The 20,466-nt window shown below is 41.7% G+C and overlaps 2 protein-coding genes across 3 annotated transcripts; both read left to right on the top strand.

Annotated features, from left to right (window-relative positions):
* The first annotated feature begins 2,392 nt into the window (after positions 1-2,392).
* pdcd4a (programmed cell death 4a) lies at positions 2,393-15,728 on the top strand. 2 transcript variants are annotated; one of them, XM_008316694.3, is made up of 11 exons: positions 2,393-3,047; positions 9,398-9,700; positions 9,822-9,919; positions 11,767-11,880; positions 11,995-12,216; positions 12,491-12,588; positions 12,695-12,809; positions 13,700-13,807; positions 14,289-14,399; positions 14,496-14,635; positions 14,746-15,728. In XM_008316694.3, exons 1-11 carry the CDS (start codon positions 3,002-3,004, stop codon positions 14,795-14,797), a joined length of 1,407 nt encoding a protein of 468 aa, XP_008314916.1. In that variant the 5' UTR covers positions 2,393-3,001; the 3' UTR covers positions 14,798-15,728. The 2 variants fall into 2 exon arrangements, with proteins under 2 accessions (XP_008314916.1, XP_016891024.1); XM_017035535.2 differs by lacking the exon at positions 2,393-3,047 and adding an exon at positions 3,141-3,300.
* A 69-nt stretch (positions 15,729-15,797) lies between these two features.
* On the top strand, positions 15,798-19,875 carry mogs (mannosyl-oligosaccharide glucosidase). Its single transcript, XM_008316696.3, has 5 exons — positions 15,798-16,028; positions 16,741-17,101; positions 17,319-17,542; positions 17,638-17,831; positions 17,907-19,875. The coding sequence occupies exons 2-5, from the start codon at positions 16,756-16,758 to the stop codon at positions 19,672-19,674; spliced, it is 2,532 nt and encodes an 843-aa protein (XP_008314918.1). The 5' UTR covers positions 15,798-16,028; positions 16,741-16,755; the 3' UTR covers positions 19,675-19,875.
* The last annotated feature ends 591 nt before the right edge of the window (positions 19,876-20,466 follow it).

Here is a 20,466-nt window from a genome sequence, read left to right as displayed (position 1 = left end):
GATTAATACAGTTATAAAAAGAGCTAATTATGGCACATCATAGAAAACAAGAAAAGGTTAGTCCTTCGCAAGGATTAACTGGATGTACAAGGAAGAGTAAAAAAGTCTTGTGACCAATTTAAAATATATATATACAGTATATATATATATAAGTGAAAATAACTCTTCTGTAACAGTTTTCACAACCTGCCAAAGGACTGAAACCTTGAAATGATCTTTCAGTTTTGGGAAACAAAGAAAATCAGATGAATCAGCGTTGCAAAGTTTTTTTTATTCATCTGGATTTGGATTTCTACACATTTCCGTTCAAGTTTGGTTTTAAATTCTAGGTTTGTGCTGATTCAAAAATTGCATTATTGTTAAAATTCTTCCTAATTTTCGACCGTTTTGGGGGGATGAAAGAATAAATGGGACCATGTGATTTCATAAAACCCTGGTTGTAGTCAGATTGGCAAAACTAATCACTGTAGACTTTTGTCTGACAGATGTATGAAACTCTTGTATCTCAAAAATCAGTTAAAGAAATGAATAAATCACATTAAAACAAATCTAATAATAGTTCAATCCAGGTGAAGGTGAGTTGTTGATGCTGAAAACTCGAGTCTTTCTGAAGCTCATTTATTTATTTTGTCGAGGGCAAATAGAGAATATAAAAAAGACACAAGATCCACAGACTGGAGCCAGTTTAACTTGGATTCTGACTTCAAATGGAAGCCAAAGTGAGCTCCACGTGCGTGGACTTAGTGTGATTTTTTTTTTTCCAGCTTTTCTGTACAGACAACACAGGCCCAACTCTTCCCCCAATTTTTACTGTAAGCCACGACCTGATGCAAGACTGTTACCTCGCCGGGTTTGACTGCATAGGACTGTTGACTTTTCTTTATGAAGATAGTATTTGCTCTATATTTGTACTGACTTTATTTTGTAATGTCAAGAACTGATGAAGAAAAGCCGACACACGCATACATAGCACATGCACGTTGATGCAGCTGGACAGATTTACCAGTAAAAGGTCAGAGATAAAGGTCAGACCCTGCTGATCCAGGACGAGACAAACAAAGCAGACTTTTTTTAGCAGCATCTCTGTGTGGTTGTATGTGCATTAGTTCAGATTAAATTGACAAAATGTGGTGTTTCGAAGGGTATCTTTGTACAATCTCACCTGCCGCTCTTCAGTGTGTCGGTTGTGTGTAGGAGACCTTTGGTTTAGCTGTGTCGTTGTGGTGATACATCATCGTTGCTTTTTCATCAGGCCAAAGTTGGATGTTGTTATTTGTTAACCTGGCATCGCTCGATGTAAACATCCAAACATTTTATGTGATCATGAATATCACATTTATTTGTATCTTGGTGCACAACATTGACATTTTGTGGCATAATCCAGTGTAGATGCTGACATTTTAAGATTGTATTTTTTATTGCACGTTCTGGTGCTTTCTCAGAGTCTGGGCTGTTTGGGTTTCTTCCATTTGAGATTTTTTTTTTTTTTGACACTATTGAAATATATCATGCCGCACACTCACATCTGTGCTACTTTAGTGAACAAAAAAAAAACAACTTGTGGATTCTATGTCAAATAAATGATATTATACGATAGCAAGTCTGTGCCTGTGTTTCTCTTACACATAACATACAACCAAGTCTGTGTTTCTCTTACACATAACATACAAAATCTAACTGTCTAACCCTAACTCTCACCCTCCCCCTTTCTGTCCATGTGTTTTTATATTTGTATTTACTGTATATATGTATTTATATATATATATAAATATGTATACATGTATATATCATTGTGTGAACACATCCATAGGATAAAGTAGGTAATTTTCTAAAAACAACATAAGCTCGTTGTTTTCTAAGGGGGAAAAACTATCCCTGTCAGCAAACATAGCGGGGAAAAAAACTATCCCTGTCAGCAAACATAGCCGAGACCAGTGTTCCTGTGGCGTTGATGGTTTTACTCCCATCACACCTGGCTTTCAAATGAAGCACCAGGCAAGGTCTGGGTTCAAGTAGGACCAGACCAGCAACTATTTAATACCACCATCTGGTGGTCTACATCTATAAATACAGATTTAAAAATGTTAAATTTTAAATCCATTCATTCTTTAATTAATTTGCCTATTTATTAATTCCGTGCACCACAGAACCGTCCTGCTGCAAGGTGCCAGAAAATCACCACATCTGGGGTCTGGAATTTTAAAACGCGCCTCGATTTTAGTCTAGTATTCAGCAAAATGACATGATTTTAAACAAGTACACATTTTACTGTTACTATTTAGGACAAAAAGAACAGTGTGTTACGTCACAGTCAATGCATTAAAGCTCTAACTATCATAGTTACATATAGAACGAGGAAGAACAGTGAATCAAAACACATGAAAACAAAGGGCTTGTTGCTCGGACTCTGCTGATGCACTTCAGACTACAGCACAACACTTTTACGTTTTACACGTTACAGTGACTGGGTAAACACTGGACATTATTCAGACGTTTGTTATTGCTGCGCTGTGATTGGTCAGAGCCGACCAGCACCCACCCCTCGTACTGACCACTCCCCGTCCGCGATTCCCCCATGTGACTCCCTTCTCGTTTAGCTCTTGCAAAGTTAAAAACAGACTTTGTTTTTCTACCAGACTGTTAGCTGAAATGTCCTCCGTGTAGTTCACTTCATCCAGTGTCAAACCTACTTCCGTTCTTTCACTCTTCCCGACCGTAGATACTGTGACGAGCTAAATAGCTTCTTTACCCCCGTTCACTCATCAGTATTTTTTTTTTTAAATCTCTTTGTTGTGTTTCATTTCCCCCCTCTTGCAGACCGTGCAGTGCAAAAACGATCAGAATTCCTCCTGCAACCGCCCCGTCTGATCTCGGCACTATTTGTCATAAAGGATTTTTGTAGGACTTGTAGGCTCTGCGCTTTTTCTCTGAAGGATTTCTTCCAGCCGAGTGCAGCGCGAGCGAAACGTGAGGATCTTAAACGAGCACTTGAGAGAGCGCCATGGCGACCGAAGTGGATACGTGGCCCACAGCACCTAAAGCCGACGGTGAGTGACTGCTTTCTGGCGTGTGTGCTTCGTGCAGCCCCCCTTCATTGCAGGGTCTCGCGGCCGAGGCCTGGTGGCGTGATTTTACCGTTGCTATTGTCCGTTTGCATGGGATGGGCTGCAGCGCCAGCCATGCTCCACCATGTGCTCGGTGTAAACCAGGCACACACTCAGAGTACACAACACAAACACACAGCGTTGTTGTTGTTGTTGCCACGACGCAGTGTTGCGTTAAAGGGCACACCAGCAGACGGTACGTATCGGTTTGGAGCATTTAAAACCAGCTTTGTTTATTATCGAGGTTCTTTCGCACGTTTTAACCCTTTAGCCTTTCTGATTGGACGCTGACAGCGCTGCTACTTCCGCTTAGACAAAGTCGTTGCCAAACACTGTTTTTCTCACAGAAAATAAAAACTGTGGCGTTGACAAAAGTACACTTGCAAACACAGAGACGGATATAAATGCCAAACTATAGTGTAACTTTATTGCTGTGTGTTTAACACGCACGGGCAGGTATTTTAAATTGTTTTCTGTGCTAGTTTAGGTTTAGGTTTCTACCTGTCAGAAACGATAAACAGATTGACTTGAAAACGGAAACGTTTTGCTTCCTGGATGTTCATTTCCCTTCACGATGTTACGGCAACTTAATCCGAGATTGACTGACATGTCATTACTTTAAATCGTCCCCCGTTACTTTCCCGACTCAAACGTTCATTTTTGAGATATTTCACAGTAACTTTTCCACATTACTTAGCTGTAGTAGTTAAGTCGAGTGTTAAACTGGTTTACCTATCGAGTCTGTCGTAAACCACCAGCTAGGTTCATGGATACGTCAGACTTAAACACTCGACAAAAACCGACATGTTCAACTTCGTGCTTTTTCGTGGCTCGGCGAGCTTCGTGTTGTCCTCGCTCAGTCCGATGATGACGTAGACATGTGTGGTCTGCAGTAAGACCCAATAGAAAAGGCTTTCTTACATAATCTCGATGCCGTCGTGTATTAAAAAACGTTACATAAGAAATACTCGGATAGATCTGCTACACGTATCGGTGAGAATGTACTGTGATAAATAACTACTCTTTAACACAGATTTACCGCCTATGTTTGGCGTGTATGTACACACATACACATACACACACGTTTGACCTGCTATACTTGTGAGGACATTGCGTTGGTTTATCAATAACTCAGGACCATTACTTTGTCATAACATTAACCAGATTCTCAGAAATAAGTTCTACACGTCATTGTTCAGGAATTTGTCCAGATTAGGACTACAGTTCCTAACGTATATCAGTAACAGTGCCAGTTATGGTTCTAGAAGGTTTGAAATGTGAGTTCACGCAAACATATGTTGATCACAACATCTTAGGGACATATATAATAAATATAATTTTCTGTTCTATATCTTTTGGAAAAAACTACAAACTATTTCAATGGAATATATGTGACATTTGAAGATACACTGAGTAATGGATTTGTTCGCATAAATGTACCAGTAAAACTACATATGTTTGTTCATATTTGTTGACAATGTACCATGTAGTTCACCATGTATTACATTTCTAAACACTAAAGGTTAAATTGGACAGAACAAATTCCACCATGTCACAGATCACTTGCAGTTTCCATACCACAGAATAAACACGCACACGCCAAGTCTCGTTGGCAATAAGTCTTCTTTAGTAATAGGCGTTGCCAAGTTTGTTTTTTTTTGCTGTGATCTTACTATAGCGTTGCCAACTTGGCTTTCACTGAAAGTATTCAAGCATTCAAAGTGTGGAACATTTGAGTTCCATGGAATCTGTAAACTCCCAAATAGGATTTTGTCCTGCAACTTCAACTTCAGCCTTTTCAAACTTCGGACCTTCACTGCTGTATAACCTCCTGCCTTTTAAATTAGGACAGGCAGATATGACGTTGTACTAAACTGTATTGATGCCCTGCAGCTGATTGAGCAGTGATTGTGAAGAGTAAATCATTTATGAGTGCGAGACTTTGTCAGGTGTGTTGTGTTTGTATCTTAAGTGTGTGTAAAAGCAGCACAGATGGCTGAGAAGTTGACTGACCTTTTCTTAAGCAGGCTTGACCATGCCTGAATGAGCAGCTTCTTGTTTATGAAGTGCCTCTATTGTCCCACTGGGGGACAAACTGTGGACAAAAACAGTTGGTCTGTGTTTTGTGGGTCAGACTGATGAACTTGGCCGTGTTGTGAAGAAAAAAAAAATCAAATAGCTTATATTAGTGGCTGTATTGTCTATTTTGCATGTTAGCAATTTTAGCAATTAGCTGTGTATAACCAGGGGCTTCTTTCTTTCTTTGTTTTTTTTTACACTGCTCTATTTAGAAAAAGAGATGTTAAAACCTTAATTTGTACACTGCTATATTTACAAAAAGAGATGTTAAAACCTTAATTTGTTTTGTTAATGTCTGACTCATATTGTTTTGTTCTGTGTTTTCACGCACGCGTCTGTAAGTTTGCCTGCAGTGCAGAGTCAAACTGTGCAGGGATTAGAATGTAATGTGTGGATTTAAAGCCTTTGTCTCGCCACACCTGTGACGACGTTTTCAAAAGTTTTAGGATAAGTACATGAAACACTGCATCGAGCAATCCTGCTGCCATTAACGACGAGCCAGATCTCTTACAAACCTGCTGTGTTCACAGTATGAGTTGGTCTTAACCCACCACTGCCCACCAGCATGCAATAGTGAACACTACAAAAATACCCACTGCATCAGTGTGTCGACCCACTGAGTGGAGGTGAGTCAGTGCTGAAGCTGTCCGACCGTTAACTGTTCATGAGGGCAGTCCTAATCTTGTGTGTGCACCTCTCTGTGCACTTTATCAGTGTTGTTGCACAAAATTGCTGTGTTTGCAGACACACAATCAGAAGTTTACAGATTATAGAATTAACTACTGATGATAACAGACAGGCATCATTTTGTTTGTTGAATATATGCAAGCGTAGGCAACGAGCGGAATCTCTTCTCTTATCGAATAAAATGGAAGTGAATTTCCAGCAATGTTAATTCTGATAAATTGTCACGTAACTTTCCTTTAAATTATTGTAAAAACAGTGGTTACTTGCACAGAACATTTTTTTGTGTATGGCTGTTCATTTGCTCTATGTTTGTGATGTTAAAGAATGTGATGGGGAAGTTGTCTTGTTTGTATTTGAATGATGCCGACTATTAATTTCCGGTACAAAAATATCTTGTGCTTCAGGTTTTCATTTCTGCTTTAAACAGGACACAAACAACACTGTTCAGTTGCGTTTGAGGTCATTTGTCAGATACGTACTGTAGATGGGCTGAGGGCTTCATGTTTATCACCAAAGGTTTTGTTTATGACATGCAGAATTCTAACAAGAGAAGATTTCTTTTTTAGTTCTCCTGTCCCAGAGACACTCGACTGTGAAAGCAAAACAAACATGTCCAAATATTTCTTTGCATTTTAACATTTGGTTGAAGGTAAAAAGATGAAACTGTTGATAATACACAGGATTCAGTTTCAAATGTCTGTACCTCCTTATGTTGTTGCTTTTCTTTAACGTTTTGGACCAGTTACTAAAAGTGAACACATCAAAGTCTCGCTGGCTGTAGGCCACAGGTCTGCAGAGCTGCTGCTGCCGCTGGCTCTCTGTGTGTGTGTGTAAACTGTGAGGGCGGTTTTTGAACTATCATTACTGCTTTGAAGTGTTTGGGTACATTTTTGGTAGGCTAACGTAAGCTAAAAAATAGCAGTACTTGTTTGATATAATCTGTGGAATGGTCCAAGTACGTTAGAGTCACATGGTCTGTATGTATCGTATGACACTTTTCCTATATTCCATTTGCTTCTTAAATTCACATCTGGTCACAGAAAAGTGTGTTAGAGGTATTAAAATAGTTAGAGTTTTTCTCCGTAAAAACAAAATGGATTCACACAAAACTAGTGTTCCTTTTATTAAAATAGAGTTTTTCTCCGTTAAAAACAAAATGGATTCACACAAAACTAAATTCCAGGTTAGCTCTTTCAGAGCCCACCAAATAATCTTTAATTTCCTGAAGAAAATCTGCCTGTCTGTCTAAGGATGTGCTCTTAAGCTAACACTCTTCAAAACCCATTTGAAAAGATGACGACAAATGATATACAGTTAATATAATGATTTCTCACCTCAGCTGTTACGATGGAGAAATATTTTGCTTTTGAACCAGGGATCCCCTGTGGTTTGACCATGTTGAGCATTATACAAACTTTATTATTTTAAATTTACACTTGTTAATTTATATTTCATTTCTTACAAAACAGTTAATCTCACTGACAGTAGTAATTCCCCCAAAGTGGGGCAAAAAATATATCTAAAACTGTCAATATGTTTTGACCTTGCCTGACAGTGCGCCCCCAACTTTGGGAACCATTTCTGTAGATTCCACTGTGCATTTAAACACACTGACAGACACCCATTCCCTGTTGATAAAAACTTCAACTTCAGCTCACTGACGGACTCATGTTTTCGTCAGTTCACTTACATTCATCACTTTATTGTTTTGTAACTCTTTCTACATTTGTCCTGTTCTTTTTCAGTTGGTCATTTGTGTCTTTGGTACTTTGCCATTGGTTAGTTCTTAATTTACAGCACTGGCAAGTCCTGTGGCCGACATAAGGGAGGGTGAAGGAGCAGGAGGAGGAGGAAGAGGAGGAGATGACACATGGTTGGCTGTTTACAGGGTGCGGCGTTCCTTTTTCTACAACAGGTTACTTCAGGGAGGAAACCTGTTTTTCCTCAGAGAAGTTTCCTCTAATTCACTTTCGTACGGTGACTAATATGTTGTGGACTTTGAAAAATGAATTCTTTAAGACAGAGAAAGTTGGTGTTGCAAACTTGAGCGGCTTCTCTGTGACCAGGCCACAGAGTTGGACTTTGTCCACTCAGGACTTATTTCTGTGAGTGTCCTGTAATGTATAGCTCCATAACTCCCCACACATGCCACATGTATACTGTAAGGAATCCGAGTATTCATTACACCCTCGCGCATTCCTCCTCCTCCCCCCTTTCCTACTACCCCACCATGTGACCAGTTGTAGCTCTGACCACGCCATATGTAGTCAAGTCGCTTCTAGCTGCTGCAAACCGATCGCGAGGACACAGAGGGCTCCAAAATTCTGCAGTCAGCAGTTCTCCCGCACGTGTTCTCCTTTCTTCCTCCCTCCTTGCCTCCTCCCCCTGGTCTGCAGACGCGCTCCACTTGTTGTTGTGAACACTTTCAAACGTTCTGCTTTTGGTACCGACAGAAATCACTCCTTGTTGTGAACACGGGGGAAAAAAACACCCATGTTTTACTGAAGTACTTGACAAATAGAACCGGCTCACATTTGTTGACTGCCTTTGTGAACGCTGCAGGAATTTGTGCCACTGTGTGTTTGTGTGTTTGTCCTGACGGCAGAGTCCTGCGATATTTCACCTTTAACACAACAGCCAGGACACGTGGAGGTGGGAGGAGAATATGCAGCCAGAATGTATTGCATTTATGAAGTGAAAAGTAGGGATTCAGACGTGTTTTTATGAACGCAGTTTTATGCTAAAGTTGTCAAAGTTCCATATTGAATTTCAGACAGTGTTTCTTGGCATATAAATTTTAATAATTATCTTAAATTAATCACTCTGTGTGCATAAGTATTATACTGCATACTTTTTTTTTTTGTGGAGATATTTTGTCGTTCGTAGCCTGACTCCAACCTGTTAGTCTTAGGCTAAACTCATGAGACTAGTTCTTATCTGTACCAGTCTTAGCATGAATGTATCAACAACATAATAAGACTTGTTTGGTCATTTTCTTGTGCATCATGGTCTGCCTTGGTAGATATGATCAGCTTCCTTTCCCATCAGTTTATTTTTTGGCCAAATCTGCACTCTCCTCACTCTGTATTGCGCCAACCATTTCTCTGAGCCAAAAAGCTTTGACTTTAAATGGTGATTAAAATATTCTGTTGCCCTGGATTGACGTCTAAAGAAAAATGTCACCAGACTAAAACTGCACTGACATTTATGCACCAAAGACCCGAGCTCTTTCTAATTAGGATCGTATAGGACACTTTAACATCCAACTCTTTCTTCTGATTTTGTCTGAACATTCTTTGACCAGGCTGCAGGGACTTCCTCCCACTCATCATCACGCATTCAAAAACCATCATTTTTTTGGATAAGAATCTGGCGAGCAGCCTTCTCCATCCTGTTGTCATGTTATTTGAAACTGCTCCGTTTATAAAAGCCGTGTGTGACGGTCTGAATTAGACCGTTAACGTTCGTTATATTCATCACAAAGAGACCGACAAAGTCAAACATTTCTCTGAACTCTCTGACCACAGGAATGCTCTTGTACGACGACGGCCAGGCCGAGGCCGTACGTCCCGGCAGTGACGACGACGACGCGTTGAACGAAGCCGAGATGAACGGTAACTGGACGCCGCAGGAAAAGGCCCTGCACGAGGCCAGGATCAAAGCCAAAGCCAAGCGTCGTCAGCGCAAGTCGTCTTCCCGCAACTCGACCAGCGACTCCATCTCCGAGTCGGGAGATTTGGCGGGAGGTGACCCGCACAGTCCCAAAGGCAAAGTCCTCACCAACGACCGCAAATCTAGAATGGGCAAGGGCCGAGGCCTGCCCAAAAAAGGTACAGGAGAAAAGTGGTGTTTGTATCAGTTGAGGTCTCGTGTGCTGTGTTGAACTTTTTAATAGCTACTGACTTAATATTGTTTTTTTTTCCCTCCACTTTCTCTGCTGCTTTTGTGTAGGTGGTGCAGGGGGTAAAGGAGTTTGGGGTGCTGCTGGGATGGTTTATGAAGATGAGGAACCTGATGCCCGGGACCCCAACTATGATGAAGTTGCTCAGGTATTAAATTTAAAGTAAATTTTAACATGACGGCTTCATGTTTTTCCAACTGTTTTTACCTGTTGTTTGGAGCGAAATTTAAAGTCAATTTTAACATGACGGCTTCATATTTTTCCATTTGATGAAACTCTAAAGATCTTCCACCTAATTATCTGTTCGTCTTCTGTTCCCAACTGTTTTTACCTGTTGTTTGGAGCAGCTTTTGTTTCTAACAGCCTTTAATCCTTTGGTGAAATATGTGCTGATGTTGAGGTCGCTGCAGTGCGTCCTCGGGGCCCAGACTGTCACAGACACGTACAGTGTTTCAGTGCAGCCACAGAACGTTTGACTCTTTCATCATTGATCAGGGATTTTCAGCTGGGATTTGTTTTTTTTTTAATCAGATGATTTTATTCCTGGGAAATGTTGCAGCTGTGTCTCTGGTCAACTTACACTGAAGCAGTTCTTTCTTTCTTTCTTTTTTTTTTTACCAACTTTTACTCTATCTAACCATCTTGTCAAATGTTCTGTTATATTTTGAGTCACCATTTACTTAGGACTACTTTCAGGCAGATTTCTACTTTTTATCTTTGGGAGCTTTCTGTATCTGTACTTGTGTGCATTCAAGGTGAGACAGATGGCTAGTATTTGCATACCACTCCCCTCCCCTTCTCCACCTCTCCTTCCCCGTGCACTGTGTGCCATTTTAAATATAAAAGTAAATAGGGTTTTTTTCATTTGTGTACTGTTAGATGTCGAGTGAAATACCTGATGAAATACCTCCAGACCACTGACGTCGTCTGGAGGTATTTTGTGGTGAAAAGTTGTCACGGAGTATCAGATCACTGGATCAGCACGTTTATAGAATTTGAATGAAGTTGGTATTGAGATGGAATTGTTGGTTTGCTAATACTTTCAGTAGACAACAAGCATGAAACTTGGTCTAAGTTTTGACAAAAACCCATAAAGATCAGGTGGACAGAACATGTTACCTGAAAGTATTTCATCTTCTTTTTAAACATTGTACTACAGTACTGATGATGCAACACTTGATGCATGATCAGCAGGACACGGATCAGTCCTGTAACCAGACAAGTCATCCTCCTCTGTGTGGCAGAGCTGTGGCCAACACTCCCACTCACAGATGGCTTTGTCCCATCACAATCGAAAACCTTTTTTTTTTTTAACTCGTTATCGTGCCGTTGCTCAGTTTGAGGCCAAAGCCCAGGTTGGCCTCCTGTTAATGGTCGAACTGACTGAGTGGGAAAGCAAATTCTGTCTGCAACATTTTGATAACACTTTTGGAAACGGCTTCAAGAGCCAGTGTGGTGTGGCCTTGAGTGGAAAGATGTCAGTGTGTTAAAAGGGAACTGGGTCAGAGTGGGGCCGGGAAAGAGACGGCCCAGAACATGTGCTGTCTGAGAAAGTGGAGTCTGATCCAGCAGCGTAACTGGGTAGAATTGTTTGTTCCTGACTAAGTAATTTAATAGAAATAAAAATCATTATGCTTTTAGTGAATATTCACCAGAATGGATGTTAAATACGTACTTCTTTTTTGTTAAAAGTTTTTGAAGGTTTGGTCTTTTTCACATGCCATTTGAATTGAATGAAGTTTTATAAACCTTATTATTTATGTATTTATGTATTTTGTATGTTTACTGTAGCTTGATTGTTGATTGACTGACTTAAATTGCAAGTCGCTTTTGAGTAAAAGCGTCTGCTAAATGTATTGTAGTCTCAGTGTAAGGCTGCTTTAATGGGATGATGGAAAACCCCAAATATTAATGTATGAAAATAAATGTAAATAATTTCTGTGTCAATGTTCATATTACCCATAATGCTAATAACGTTTGCTCTCTGATAAACAGGGCGACACAGTTTATGCGACGGTGGTGCCGGAGGTGGACGAAAAGGAACTGGAGAAAATGGTCAACCCTATTGTGCAGGAATACTTCGAACATGGAGACACCAAAGAAGTCCGGGTACTAAAAACACAAACAAAAAAGTTCTTTACTCGGAATGAAAAGATTCTGTTGGCAGCCTGTGTTGAATGGATCGATCGCCCGTTAATCATTGTCTGTTTTCCTTCTGTCCAGTTACTGCTGAAGGGGCTCAACCTGGGGCTACACAAGTATGAGTTCTCCTCTCTGGCTGTGTCACTGGCCCTGGAAGGTAAAGCCAGCCACAGAGAGCTCACCTCTCGCCTACTGTCCGATCTGACGGGCAAAGTGCTGTCAGAGAAGGACATGGCCCGGGCTTTTGACAAGATGCTGAAGGAGCTTCCAGATCTTATTCTGGACACGCCTGAAGCTCCACAGGTAAAACAGTGGCTCAGTACGGGCATATAGAACTGAACGGCCTGGTGGGTTTTATATAAACAGTACACAGAAGTACATGTGGTACCACTGGAACTGTCCATTATGGTCAGGAATGTTCCTTCTAACCCAGAATCTCAATCCACTTCTGAGTGTGTTTTGGTGCTGATGTTTGAGGACGGTTGACCAATGACTGCAGAGCCTCGGGTTTTCAGCTAACATTAGCACAAACTCAGAATAGAGTTGGACTCATGTCCATTGTTTTTTGTTTTTTTAGATGCTGGGCCAGTTCATCGCCAGAGCCATAGCAGACCACGTCCTGCCCATGAATTTCCTGGACTGTTACAAGGGCAAAGTGAACTGCGATCACGCCAGGTTAGCCAAGAGTTGCTAATAATGAACAAAGTTTTTTTGGTTTTTTTTTTTCGCTTTTTTTAAAACCTTGTGATGGTCGTCATCTGTTTACTTCTCTCCCCCCCAGAGTGGCTTTAGACCGGGCCGCAGTGCTGCTGACGATGAAGAGAGAGATGATCCGTTTAGATAACGTGTGGGGCGTCGGTGGAGGCCTCCGACCTGTCAAACATCTTGTTAAAGAGGTGAACATCCAGCCGTGGGCATTAACCGGCTCGCTCCCCTGTTGTTCATGAATCGAATAGTGAAGTCCCAAAATAATCACCTTGCTGTGCTCCATATTAGCAACCTGTGCTTCTTTGTTGACACTGAGTAAACAAAAGCAGCGACGCAGGCTGGACAAATGAGCAGCAGGCACGTGCTCCTGTGTTGATGCGTCAGTAGATTTTTCTCCCTCACAGAGCAAACACGGACACAAAGCCGGACCTTTGACTTGAAACACACAAACATACAGCACATGATCCAGTTCTAGCTGCTCTATTAAAATTCAGAAATTCAAAAAGCTCCTCCAGTTTTGTTTTTTGCTCCTCTAACTCTCCTTCTGTTGAGGGTTTAGAATGTTCTCGTCTCCTTTTCCTTCCCTTTGTTTTCCATATCCCTGTATGTGTGTCCACTGCTGCTGCATTCTGTTTAATTACACATCAGCTCTGTGAATTCAGCCCAGAGTTGACACTTAAGTGTTGGTTTCCTGTTAGGACTAAATGGTTCAAGTAAAAGGTTACATGCAGTTCAGCACGGTGAGAACGACACGCTGTAATCTAACTGTCCAAAAACCCAGGCCCAGAAGTTCCAAAAACTTTGACTTAGTCAACATTTTAAATACTTTCACAACAACAAATCAGGTGCTTGTTACAGACAGAGGTATACTCTTCATGGTATTACAGTAGTTTTGAGTGTAGGCAGCATAAAGCAACAAATTCTGGTGTGAAATCAGAGCATTACATTTGTTATTCTCCATGTGCGACCTAACCACTAGATGTCGCCAAATCGTAGATTCTTTATTCGCAAACATCCGTTGTTTTAACTGTGTTGCACCTTCATAACACAACGTCTCCATGTGCTGTCATCGTTCCAGATGAACCTCCTCCTCAAAGAGTATCTGATATCAGGAGACGTGTCAGAGGCCGAGCACTGTCTGCGAGACCTGGAGGTGCCGCACTTCCACCACGAGCTGGTCTATGAGGTACTGCAGACCTGAGGTTGAGCTCAGGTGTCAACTGGTGCCAGTATTTAGACGAGAAAGGATATGAAACATGGCCCTTGTTGTCATTTTCATGTCTCTTATGATGGTCACATATTTTTGATGCATGGTTGTTGACTTTCCTTTAGGTGTGTAATGTATTCTGATGTATTAAATGTTTGGATTTTTTTTCCTATACAAATATTCACTTTCATGGGATGCTATATCTCTAAGTTATTCAGGGTTTTTCTATCTTTTTTCTCTTTTTAGATATTTCAAAAAGAATGTAAAAGGTATCAAACCTCTAGAATATGGGGCTGAGATTCCTGAGTTAATACAAATAGCACCATCGTGTGGTGATTTATAGAAATGTGTATTTCCCAAAAAAAATTGTATTTTTCTATCTGTATTAATCCTATAAGTTATTTACCATTAGAGGGTGAACATCTCTGTCTCTTGTATATAACACAACTTTATTTTTCAGGCTGTAGTGATGGTGCTGGAGAGCAAAGGTGACACCGCCAGTCATATGATGATAAAGCTGTTGCAGTCCTTCTGGAAGACAGGCCTGATCACAGTGGATCAAATGAACAGAGTCAGTCTTTAGACGAACAGCGTATTTTACCTCGTGGAAACACTACTTAGTTCTAATTATGTCATTATATTAACGGCGTCCATTGTTTCCTTGTAGGGTTTCCAGCGCATCTACGATGAGCTGCCTGAGATCAGCCTGGACGTACCACATGCCCAGTCCATCATGGAGACCTTTGTGGACCTCTGCTACGAGGAGTCAGTCATCACCAAACAGCTGAGGGATGCCTGTCCCTCCAGGTCAGTTGATCAATAAGCCATTTTATTACACCGCTGAATGCATATACATTATTATAAACTATATCCTTAGTTTATATGAACATGTCTCACAAACTGTTTTTCTCCACCAGAGGACGGAAGCGTTTTGTCAGTGAAGGAGATGGAGGAGTGATCAAGAACTGAGAGAGATGTTCAAGTCCTTGAATCCTGTTTCTGCTCCGGCATGTTTTTCTAAAAATAAGCATGGAGGCAGAGTAAAGTTCCCTTATACCTTTCCTGATGATGTTTGTATCACACAAACCAGCGTTGACGTTCGGTGAAAGTACATTGACCAGTGCCCTGGACACGTAAAGTTCATCTTGTTAATTGCTGTTTTTTTTTTTTTTTTTTGAAAAAAAAAATTCTAAAATACTCTTTATTTCAGGGGTAGATGCGCCCCCTGCTGCCTTAGTCTTTGCACCAGTTGGTCAAGGAAATTGCAATGCAGATATGCAGAAAACACACAACTGAAGAGTGTGGGTTTTGTGGGAAATTACTTTGGGTGGATGGTCTCTTGCTTTGTCTTACCTGTTGCTGTTTTTTGTGTCATATGAACCATAAATAAAAACAAAGAGGCACTTAAATAATGTTGCATTTGGTACAGTCAGTGAGCACTTATTGATTCAGCTCAACAAGACTGAACATATTTTCCTTTTTTTCCAGGAACTTATGCTTTATACTTTTTATTTTACGTTGATTAATTCTTAACATCATTTGTTTTGTTTTGTCTCTTAAGGCCAAATCTTTACTTTGTACAGCACAGCTATCAAAGCAAGAGAAATGGGAGAACTGTGGAGGTGTTGTATTGTATTATGGAAGATACAGTCAGGAATCCTCCGAGAAAACTGTTAAACTGGGCTTTGTTGTCAACATTTGGATTTTTGACAGGTTAACACTAGAATGAAAAGGCAGGCTCTGGAGGGAATAACTCATCGGGAAATATTTTTCACGGAATTTATTGGTGTGTGAAAAGGTAACCCTTTTTCCCCCCACTGCTGTCTGTTAGTTTTACCTGTTTACCAAAGTAAATGATGTGGATAAAATATATTTCATTCATTAAAAAAAGCAAAAAAAATGGGTTTGTGTGTCTTTTTTGTGTTTTGTGTCTCTTTGGGTTTGTGTCTTTTTTGTGTTTTGTGTCTCTTACGCTTCACGTTTGTCGTCAGTTAGGTTTTCAATTTCGGTCGAAACTTCGGTGTAAACACACAATACAACACAAAAACTATGGTTATCCGTAATTTCCATTTTTCCGGCATTAAACGAACGCAACACAACGAGCAACGCACACGTCAGCGGAAGTGACAACTGAGCAGGAAGTGGCTAGCACAAGGCTAGCAGCGGAGAATGGGCGGCTGAAAACAGGTTCATTTGACAGGTAACGTTCTTGTTCACTGGAGAACATTTTCATATTAGAGAATTCCGTCAGCTATTGCTAAAATGCAATTCCGTTCCATAGCAACAGCCGTCAGTTTAGCACATTCTGGCTTTGGGTTCATGGCTCAGTTAACGTGGAATCTTGTAAATCGTGTGCTGTGCCGGTTTGTACCGCCGCCCATAGACAGCGTGTATACTGAGGGTAAGACAGATGCCAGTCATTTTTAAATAAGGAAAGGATATGTATTACTTGTATGACGGTCAAAGTATTTAATCCACAATGATTCGCAACCGTTAGGGGAAGTGCAACACTGTCTCTGTCTTCCGTTGTGTTTTTTTTTCTTTCCTCGATATGGGACTGTAAAACCCAGAAGTAACCTCTCTGAATGTACTGGCAAATTTACCTTCAAATCACATATTTTAGGATTATTATTTTTTATCACTTTGCACACGGTCCGCCATTCATCGTGCCGTCATTTCAACATGTCTTATTTTGTAATGTTGCGATTATGTTTGATTTACAACTTGGTTTCAGTCACTGCAAGCTTAAACCTGGAATTTACTTTACTTGTTGTTAGACCATAGCAACGTTGTAATTTACAACAATGTTGTTGTTAGACCATAGCAACGTTGTAATTTAAAAACAATTGAATCAACCCATTTTGCCTTTTTTTCCCCCATTCAAATCCTAATTCTGTTTCTTCTTGTTTCAGCTTTATATTGGCAAGATGGGCAGGCTGAGGAAGAGGATATCTACTGATGTTGCTCCAACTCCCTGGAGAGATGAAAGGCCGCCTGCTTTTCACCGCAAGGAGAAGAAAAAGAAATTAGATGTCGGCAAAGTCCTAATCAACATCTCCATCGGCCTTTGCATTTTCAGTCTCATCTGGTTCTTTTATGCTCTGTACATGCGCTCCAGCTTGGCGAAGAGGGTGATGACTCTGCATCCATCTCCTCCTGTCCTGGACGCAAACAGCAGCAGTGCTAAGGTGTCACCAGAGAGGTTTTGGGGTTCATACAGACCACAGGTCTACTTTGGCATGAAGACCAGGAGTCCCAATTCTATGGTGACAGGTTGGCAAGACACATGTGATGAAAATATTATGATGTATGAAGCCTTTAATGTTCACTGGTTTAGAATTTTTTATTTTCTTGATGCTATATCATTTCTAATGATGTTACTTGCATGACGATAAAAGTATCTCTGTTTTCATCAGAAGTCGTTTTGTCGTAGATAAAGATCATACCATATCAATACCATGATTTCTCTTTTATTGTGATATCTCTTCAGGAATGATGTGGATGCGGCAGTTTCCTGATGTAGATATAAATCTGAGACACACCTGTGAGCAAGGGGATCGTTTGAAAGGCTACGGCTGGCTGATGCATGATGGGAAAACATTTGGCGTGCAGGAAATTCGGGATAGTGATTTCACCCTCACCACAGAATTTGTCAAAAGAATGGGAGGATATCACGGCGGAGACTGGACCTGGAGGATCACTGCCAAGCAGCATGTGAGTCCTGGCTGTGTGTTTGTTTTTTCCAGGCCAAATAACTGTGGCTGTAGATGGTTGAAAATAATAAGAAAATCTTACCCTTAATGCAACAGAGCTCTGCCCCTCAAGCCCCAGTCGTGTCCCTGATGTTTTACGCAGCGGCGGACACACAAGGTTCACTCACGGCTCATGTGGAGGACAAAACCCGCCTGGCGTCCATCACTGGTTTCTCAGAAGAGCTTGGAAACTTTAAGATAACCTTCCGCAAGCCTGTTACTGGGGAGTTATCCAGTGCAAAATATGCAAGGTAAAAGCTTTTTAAAAAGTTTTCTATTTGTGATTTAATAATGAGACCACTAACGAGAGTTTTGCACCTTCACAGTTACAATTATCTTCAGACAAGGTCTCCTGGCTTGGAGCAGCTGTCTGACATTGTGAAGCACAGCCTGACCCACAGGTTTGTCTACACGCCTCCGTCAGGTGAGAAGAGACATTACATAGCAGTGGACACGTACAAGCCTCCCCACCACCAAAACACTCAGAAAAAAGATGTCAGGAAAGAGAGCGACTTTGTCCTCCACCAGGTTACCATTCAGCTGCCGTTCCAGATTGAAGTTCTGTTTGAGTCTGGAAGCTTCCATGATCGCCCTAACCAACTGGTGGGCTCCATCATGACCCAGGAGCTGGAGAAGAGAAAAGCAGAGTTTGATGTAAAGTTTGAAGAAACCTTTGGGCTCGAGGGCAAAGGTTTTACCCGGGTGCAGGTTAGGTTTGCCAAGGCAGCTCTCAGCAACATGCTGGGAGGAATGGGCTACTTCCACGGCCAGTCGGTGGTACAGTCCCTCTACAATGAGTACCCAGTACTCTATCCTGAGGGTGCTCTTTTCACCGCCGTACCCTCGCGCTCTTTCTTTCCAAGAGGATTCCTCTGGGACGAGGGCTTCCATCAGCTGCTGCTCAGTAGGTGGGAACCCCAGGTGACCAGGGAGGCCGTGGGCCACTGGATAGACCTGATGAACATCGAAGGCTGGATTCCCCGTGAGCAGATTCTGGGAGATGAGGCTCGTAGTAAGGTCCCGACTGAGTTTGTTGTTCAGCGGAATGAGAATGCCAACCCACCCACTCTTTTTTTAGCCCTTGAGCAACTTATTGATCAGCTGTCTGACAACCCAGATAAGGCGAGTTTCCAGCCAACCTTGCCTTTCCTGCGGCGACTTTTTCCCAGACTGAAAACCTGGTTTGAGTGGTACAACACCACACAAACCGGGCCGCTGCCCAACTCGTATCGATGGCGTGGACGTGACAAGGACACCAATGTGTTCCTCAATCCCAAGACTTTGACGTCAGGCCTGGATGACTACCCACGAGCGTCGCACCCTTCGGCCGAAGAGCGACACGTGGATTTACACTGCTGGATGGCCTTGGCCTCCGGTATCATGGCTAGAATATCAAAGCTCCTCGGTGAGTCCCACCAGGACTACGAAGTCACCCACCAAATCCTCAGTGACAACGACCTGCTGAATGAGCTGCACTGGGCGGAACACCTGCACGCCTACAGTGACTTTGGCAACCACACACACGCTGTGTCCTTACAGCAGGAGAAGATTTACGTCCCTCCTGGACAACCCCGCCCACAGTTCCCCATGACACGCCTCGTGCGTTCCGTCCGCAAGGCACCGAAGCAGCAGTACGTTAATGCGCTGGGCTACGTTAGCTTGTTCCCCTTTTTACTGCACATCCTCCAACCTGACTCACCCAAACTGGAACACATCTTCAGAGAGATGAGAGACCCTGACAAGCTGTGGACGCCGTACGGCCTGCGCTCACTCTCCAAGTCAGATCCCATGTACATGAAGCGGAACACAGAACACGACGCCCCCTACTGGAGGGGCCCGATTTGGATTAACATCAACTACCTGGCAGTCAGAGCCCTGCATCACTACAAAACCGTAGATGGTCCGTACCAGGAAAAGGCAGCTGGTCTTTACGAGGAACTCAGGACTAACATTATTAACAACGTGTACAGACAGTACGTGGACACGGGGTACATCTGGGAACAATACAATGACAACAGTGGCCGGGGTCAAGGAAGTCACCCGTTCACCGGCTGGTCAGCGTTGACGGTCTTAATGATGGCTGAACAGTATTAACGCTGGACGATTGTCTCTGTGTTTCCTCAGATGCTGATTAATTAGATGTTCTAAATACAAAGCCATGATCAGGTTTTATCCACAGTCAACAATACTACCATGAAGAGTCGGCCTAAACTAAACTGACGCTGTCATGGAAGGAAGTCGGCGCTCCAGTGGTGAGAACGGTTTTACTGTGTGGACCGATATACATTTTTACCAGATTTGACACAAAAACATGGTCATATTCCTTTTTTGACATTAAGTTAATAAGAAAATAATGATGGAAAACATTGGAGGAATATTGATTAGGAATGAATTTAAAGAAAATAATAAAATATGAGACAGCCTGATTTTCACTCGTGTTACTTTTCTTTCATTTAAAACTTCTTGTTTTGTCTGTTTTTTAAAATCAACCTCGTCATCTTCTTCTCTGTTCAATAAGTATAGTTGACAATCTCAACGCCCCCTTCTTCTCTGTTCAAGAAGTATAGTTGACAATCTCAACGCCCCCTGACCCCTGGCTTTGTTTTTTTTCAAAGAATAAATGGTTTAAATATTTTTGGGTAACTTTTCTTTTTTTGAATTCATCGGTCCCATCATGCTGCCTCTGTTTAGTGAATTAGCGTTTGGCGTTTTGCCTCATTAGCGTCTCAGACTCCTGTCAGTGACCCTGACAGCACTGACCACAGCAACATGACGCAACACTACGTAGCTCTGCTCCATCAGCAGAATCTCCCTTCAAGCTCTGCAACAGATACAAATTATTTCTTTCAATGTTGTTGATATTTCAAACGCTTTGTGACTGTATAG

Source organism: Cynoglossus semilaevis, chromosome 9 (genome assembly GCF_000523025.1).
Source record: "Cynoglossus semilaevis isolate Cse_v1.0 chromosome 9, Cse_v1.0, whole genome shotgun sequence".
In the NCBI taxonomy this organism is placed as follows: Eukaryota; Metazoa; Chordata; class Actinopteri; order Pleuronectiformes; family Cynoglossidae; genus Cynoglossus; species Cynoglossus semilaevis.
This window is presented reverse-complemented; position numbering and strand designations above follow the sequence as displayed.